The 6,305-nt window shown below is 49.7% G+C and overlaps 1 protein-coding gene across 1 annotated transcript; it reads right to left on the reverse strand.

Moving 5' to 3' along the window:
• Positions 1 to 928: 928 nt before the first annotated feature.
• On the reverse strand, positions 929 to 5,034 carry MRPS26 (mitochondrial ribosomal protein S26). The gene is made up of 4 exons (XM_063459755.1): positions 4,769 to 5,034; positions 4,425 to 4,571; positions 1,909 to 2,032; positions 929 to 1,255 (listed from the first exon to the last, which is right to left on the reverse strand). The coding sequence occupies exons 1-4, from the start codon at positions 4,972 to 4,974 to the stop codon at positions 1,127 to 1,129; spliced, it is 606 nt and encodes a 201-aa protein (XP_063315825.1). The 5' UTR covers positions 4,975 to 5,034; the 3' UTR covers positions 929 to 1,126.
• Positions 5,035 to 6,305: the final 1,271 nt, after the last annotated feature.

Below are 6,305 nucleotides of genomic sequence, written 5' to 3' on the forward strand. Positions count from 1 at the left end.
TGATCATATGAAGCTATTTATTATCATCTAGTAGTTTGTCTCCTTTTTAAATCATAACAGAAATTACCCAAACGGCCCTGATCAAAAGTTTACGTACCCTTGAATGTGTGGTCTTGTTACAGACATAAAAGGTGACACACACACACACACACGTTAAAATGGCAATTAAAGGTTAATTTCCCACACCTGTGGCTTTTTAAATTGCAATTAGTGTCTGTGTATAAATAGTCAATGAGTTTGTTAGCTCTCACATGGATACACTAAGCAGGCTAGATAATGAGCCATGGGGAGCAGAAAAGAACTGTCAAAGACCTGCGTAACAAGGTAATGGAACTTTATAAATATGGAAAAATATATAAAAAGATATCCAAAGCCTTGAAAATGCAAGTCAGTACTGTTCAATCACTTATTAGGAAGTGGAAAATTTGAGGATCTCTTGATACCAAGCCGAGGTCAGGTAAGACCAAGAAAGATTTCAGCCACAACTGCCGAAGAAAAACCCACAGGTAACCTCAGAGAAATACAGGCTGCTCTGGAAAAAAAGATGTAGTTGTTTCAAGGAGCATAATATGGCGATACTTGAACAAAAATGAGATGCATGGTCGAGTTGCCAGAAAGAAGCCTTTACTGCACCAATGCCACAAAGCCCAGTTACCCAATATGCCCAACAACACGTTGACACGCCTCACAGCTTCTGGCACACTGTAATTTGGAGTGACGAGACTAAAAAAGAGCTCTATGGTCACAACAGATTGTGAGCTTTAAAGGTACTGGGAATCTTGTGAAAATTGATGGCTGATGAATGTAGCATGTTATCAGAAAATACTGGCAGACAATTTGCATTCTTTTGCTAATACCTTGTGAGAGTCAGACACAGATATAGTGGTGGAGGACAAAGCGAAGAGTAATATGGAGCCGGTACAGTGACTACACGTGGTATTTACTCAGTTTATTAGAATCACACAAGCTTATATACAGTTATGCAATAGAGAGAGATAAAGAACGTTGACTTGACGGCCTATCTGCTCCTAGTAAGATCCATACTGAACAACGTACGCTGTACACCCCGTATGGTCCACATGGAAAGCCAGTCTGCTGCTAATAGGATCATGGAATGCCACAAACACTATGGCTCCCTGGCACTCAGGGTCCGTCCGTCCCGATCGATGCAGAAGTTATAGTTTCTGGGATTGTCCAGAGCTGCCTCTATTCTCTCAGACAGGTTATCAGCTGTAATGAAGGTCTTGGAGATTTCCTTAAAGAGACAAATAGTAACGGCAATTAAAGTGAGCCAGGCAAGGAATGATGGAGGTAATTTCTGCTCCATTTCTAAAGCTAGGGGGGCTGTCTGTACAGTCAGGATTGAGGCAGGCAGAGTAAAATGGCATGGGGAGTCTGTAGACACAAGGTCGAGGCAGGGAGGGTAAGATGGAGTCTGTAGACACAAGGTCGAGGCAGGGAGGGTAAGATGGAGTCTGTAGACACAAGGTCGAGGCAGGGAGGGTAAGATGGAGTCTGTAGACACAAGGTCGAGGCAGGGAGGGTAAGATGGAGTCTGTAGACACAAGGTCGAGGCAGGGAGGGTAAGATGGAGTCTGTAGACACAAGGTCGAGGCAGGGAGGGTAAGATGGAGTCTGTAGACACAAGGTCGAGGCAGGGAGGGTAAGATGGAGTCTGTAGACACAAGGTCGAGGCAGGGAGGGTAAGATGGAGTCTGTAGACACAAGGTCGAGGCAGGGAGGGTAAGATGGAGTCTGTAGACACAAGGTCGAGGCAGGGAGGGTAAGATGGAGTCTGTAGACACAAGGTCGAGGCAGGGAGGGTAAGATGGAGTCTGTAGACACAAGGTCGAGGCAGGGAGGGTAAGATGGACACACATTTGGGGTAGTATTACCAGACAGTATTACCTGAAGTTCATCGATTTCCTGCTTCTTTTTCTGGATGAATTCCTGCATGGCGACTTGACGCTGTTGCACAGACAGCTCGTGCTGTAATCGAGCTGCTTCTCCCTCCTGTTTCAATCTCTCCAGCCTGGAGAGGTGTATACATTTACACACTGCAATACCACACAGTCAGAGCAACAAGTACAGACAAGGAGTAAATAACAGACAGGAATACAGAGAATACACATGTAGAAATATAGAGATTTCTAAGTGAGCTAACATAGATCAGCATGTATAACACCCTCTGGATTTATAATGCACTGACTCCAGACTGAGAACTTCTTGTATTGCACCAAGAGGAACGAGGTGAACCAGCACTACAGTGAGAGGATCAAACAGACTCCCATGTACAAAGAATTAGACCACGGGATGGTGGACGACGCAGACTGCCGTGCACAGAGAGCGGAAGACGCAGACTGCCGCACACAGAGAACGGATGCTCCTTCCCACAAACGTTTGACACGGACTCCTGGAGGAGAAACCGGCCTCCTGCCCACCGACTATGGTCCAAGGTCTATGACACACGGTTTGGGGTTAACCTGCCCAGACGCCATTAGCAGCTTTCCCCAAGTATCCTTGGTTCGGCACTTTCCCTTCTCACTAATGTAACTGAACGCTCGCACTCTGGCGGCCGTTCGCATAAACCAATCAAATGAATGGTCCTCATCGGTACTTAGCCACGACTGCTATGGAACTAACTTTGGCATGAGGACTTTGTGGGTTCTCTGTCACTGCAGTGGGACTTAGCCGCGAATGTCAGAACGGTTTTCGGCATGAGATGATCATGCAGTTCCCGGACAACTTGGTTCATTGTTTTTAACCACTTTTTAGAGGGAAGGTTGTGGCGAAACAGACCTCGCCACGTGTCCTTGGAGGGGGCTGCTTGCCCACCTCTTGCCTTTGGACTATGGACCCGACTTTATGTGAATGTGTTAACCCAGATAGCTATGCCATGGAGCCCATTTGTGTAGTTAAAGACTTCGGCTCCATGGCAATTGAACTGTGTGAATAGGATCTGAGCGCTATTTGGTAGTTTTGTGCACTCAGATCCCAGCTATCTGGGGATATGTGACATGTCTGTCTTTTATGTATAAAATGTGACTTGTGATGTATGGTTTTAGAGTTATGAAAGTTGGGTAAAAAGTATGTTTTAAACTGTATGTATAATTGGATTACCTCTCAGGCTAAGGGGAGGGAATCTGTGGGATGTAACCATTGCGTGATTGATGTATTGTAAATCCCTCCCTTGCATGGGAGAATCCTTTATAAGACAGTGTGTGAATAAATCTGGAGTTCCTGCTTAACCCTCAAAGTGCAGTGTCATCTCATTATTGGGGGAGGATTTATTGTATGCTGTTCCAGTTTGAGTGCAAACCTATTCGTATGGTTCCTATTCAACTGTCTACAGCATTCAGAGGCTTGAGAGGATTTATATGCTTCTCAGATTCGGTGATTGTGGTGTCTGCCAGAGTGCTTGGAGTCCTCAGGAAACGCTAGGAGCATCCTTTAATGGAGGTACCCAGTCGGGGTGCCAGGTGATCCGTTACAAAGGTGCCTGAGACTAAGGGGAATAAATGCTACCTGAGAGCCAGGCAGGCACACCATATTGCAGCCGCAGGAGCTCCCGAAAGTTGACCAGCAAAAGCATCAAACGCCCTGGAACTGTTTTGGTCATAGGACTACGTGTGCGGCCGGTTAGAACTTTAACACAGTGGCATTTCCCCTACACTGCATGGATCTGAGCGCAATTTGGACAACTTGGGCGCTCAGATCAGGGCTATTGGGGGATGTATTATTTGTGGGGTTATTGTATGTTTTTATGAAGTTTTGGGGTATTTTTTGTGTTTTCCTCTCTGTTCTTGGAAGATAATTGGCTTAACGGTCTTTAACGCTTGTGTTGAATACAATGGAGACTTAAAAGGCCAAGTTTGGCTCATTAAAGTCAATTGTAGTCCCAGAGCTATGTGTCGTCTAGTTACAGGGAGAAGAAGGGCTATAATTACTGCTCAGCACCTTGTTAGAGCTCGAGAAGGCTTCGGCGGGGAAAGTTCTTGTAAGGACTAGAGCTCCCAGGACTATGTGTCGTCCAGTCCTTGGGAGGAATTAGAGGTAGTTCTCTATCCTGTTCCAGGACGGAGAGGCTCCAGGAGGACCACAGTCAAGCCACGGCGACTGGGGCTGAAGAGCTGAGGTTTTCCTCAGTTCCAGCTAGGAAGTAATCCATGGCAGAGGTACCCAGCCAGAGTACAGGGAGCTACACTAAAGGGACCACACGGACTGCCACGCACGTAGAGGGGATGATGCGGACTGAGAAGAGATAAAGCCTCCCACTGTATACCAAGCCACGTGCTGCATAGAGATAGAGAACAAACTTGCAATTACAATAAGAGTAAGTGAAGTGCGCCTCTAAGAACCCTGCACTTTACCAACAGCAACAGATTCCTCTTCAATGAACGTAACACCCCACATATGGCACTAACCTCCTGTGTAAGGCGATCCGGTTCTGCTCTCTGTTCCAATCCATCAAAGCTTTATGCTCTTCACTCTCCAGGCGATGGCGCTGTTCAGCCAAAGATCCCACCTGGTCCTCGTATCTGGTCCTTAAAACTTCTTCTTTGCATTCTGCTCTGTGCAGGGAAAGTGGCCACCAAGATGTTTGTAAATAACTCATTTAAGATACATGAGGATGTTTACTAAATCCACTATTGAACAGAATGGTCAGAAAAACAGCAGGATTTAAAAACTTCCCAAAATATTTTTCTGTTAAATTGCGGCTTTAAATAATGTAAACATGGTCCATTGATGTTTGCTGTAATATACCCACCTGACAGCACCCAGAATCGTTCTGTATTGATGGTATCGCTGTTTCACATTCAGCAGTTCCTCCACACATACTGGAGGAGGGTATTTAATACGCAACGCTTTGGACTTGGCAGGAGGGTCTGTGCGAGATTTCCGGCCCCTTAAATGAGGTAAACATGGAGTTGGCTTTACCTGGAGAATGTGGGAATGTCGGAAATATCTCAACATGTTGAATCCCAAATGGGAATGATGCCAGATCACGAGAACCCTGTGGATAGAGTGAAACCAACCAAGAGTTGAAATGCTGCTCTGTGTACTAAACATATAAAAAAAACCATCATATTCTACAATACATGCCTGTAAATCACGTTACGGATAAGGGGTCATATGGGGCAGAGAGAGGCCGTGAGAGGGGTCATATGGGGCAGAGAGAGGCCGTGAGAGGGGTCATATGGGGCAGAGAGAGGCCGTGAGAGGGGTCGCGTGAGGCCCTTACGTCTGGCAGTGGGGTCGCGTGAGGCCCTTACGTCTGGCAGTGGGGTCGCGTGAGGCCCTTACGTCTGGCAGTGGGGTCGCGTGAGGCCCTTACGTCTGGCAGTGGGGTCGCGTGAGGCCCTTACGTCTGGCAGTGGGGTCGCGTGAGGCCCTTACGTCTGGCAGTGGGGTCGCGTGAGGCCCTTACGTCTGGCAGTGGGGTCGCGTGAGGCCCTTACGTCTGGCAGTGGGGTCGCGTGAGGCCCTTACGTCTGGCAGTGGGGTCGCGTGAGGCCCTTACGTCTGGCAGTGGGGTCGCGTGAGGCCCTTACGTCTGGCAGTGGGGTCGCGTGAGGCCCTTACGTCTGGCAGTGGGGTCGCGTGAGGCCCTTACGTCTGGCAGTGGGGTCGCGTGAGGCCCTTACGTCTGGCAGTGGGGTCGCGTGAGGCCCTTACGTCTGGCAGTGGGGTCGCGTGAGGCCCTTACGTCTGGCAGTGGGGTCGCGTGAGGCCCTTACGTCTGGCAGTGGGGTCGCGTGAGGCCCTTACGTCTGGCAGTGGGGTCGCGTGAGGCCCTTACGTCTGGCAGTGGGGTCGCGTGAGGCCCTTACGTCTGGCAGTGGGGTCGCGTGAGGCCCTTACGTCTGGCAGTGGGGTCGCGTGAGGCCCTTACGTCTGGCAGTGGGGTCGCGTGAGGCCCTTACGTCTGGCAGTGGGGTCGCGTGAGGCCCTTACGTCTGGCAGTGGGGTCGCGTGAGGCCCTTACGTCTGGCAGTGGGGTCGCGTGAGGCCCTTACGTCTGGCAGTGGGGTCGCGTGAGGCCCTTACGTCTGGCAGTGGGGTCGCGTGAGGCCCTTACGTCTGGCAGTGGGGTCGCGTGAGGCCCTTACGTCTGGCAGTGGGGTCGCGTGAGGCCCTTACGTCTGGCAGTGGGGTCGCGTGAGGCCCTTACGTCTGGCAGTGGGGTCGCGTGAGGCCCTTACGTCTGGCAGTGGGGTCGCGTGAGGCCCTTACGTCTGGCAGTGGGGTCGCGTGAGGCCCTTACGTCTGGCAGTGGGGTCGCGTGAGGCCCTTACGTCTGGCAG

Source organism: Pelobates fuscus, chromosome 6 (genome assembly GCF_036172605.1).
Source record: "Pelobates fuscus isolate aPelFus1 chromosome 6, aPelFus1.pri, whole genome shotgun sequence".
NCBI classification, from domain to species: Eukaryota; Metazoa; Chordata; class Amphibia; order Anura; family Pelobatidae; genus Pelobates; species Pelobates fuscus.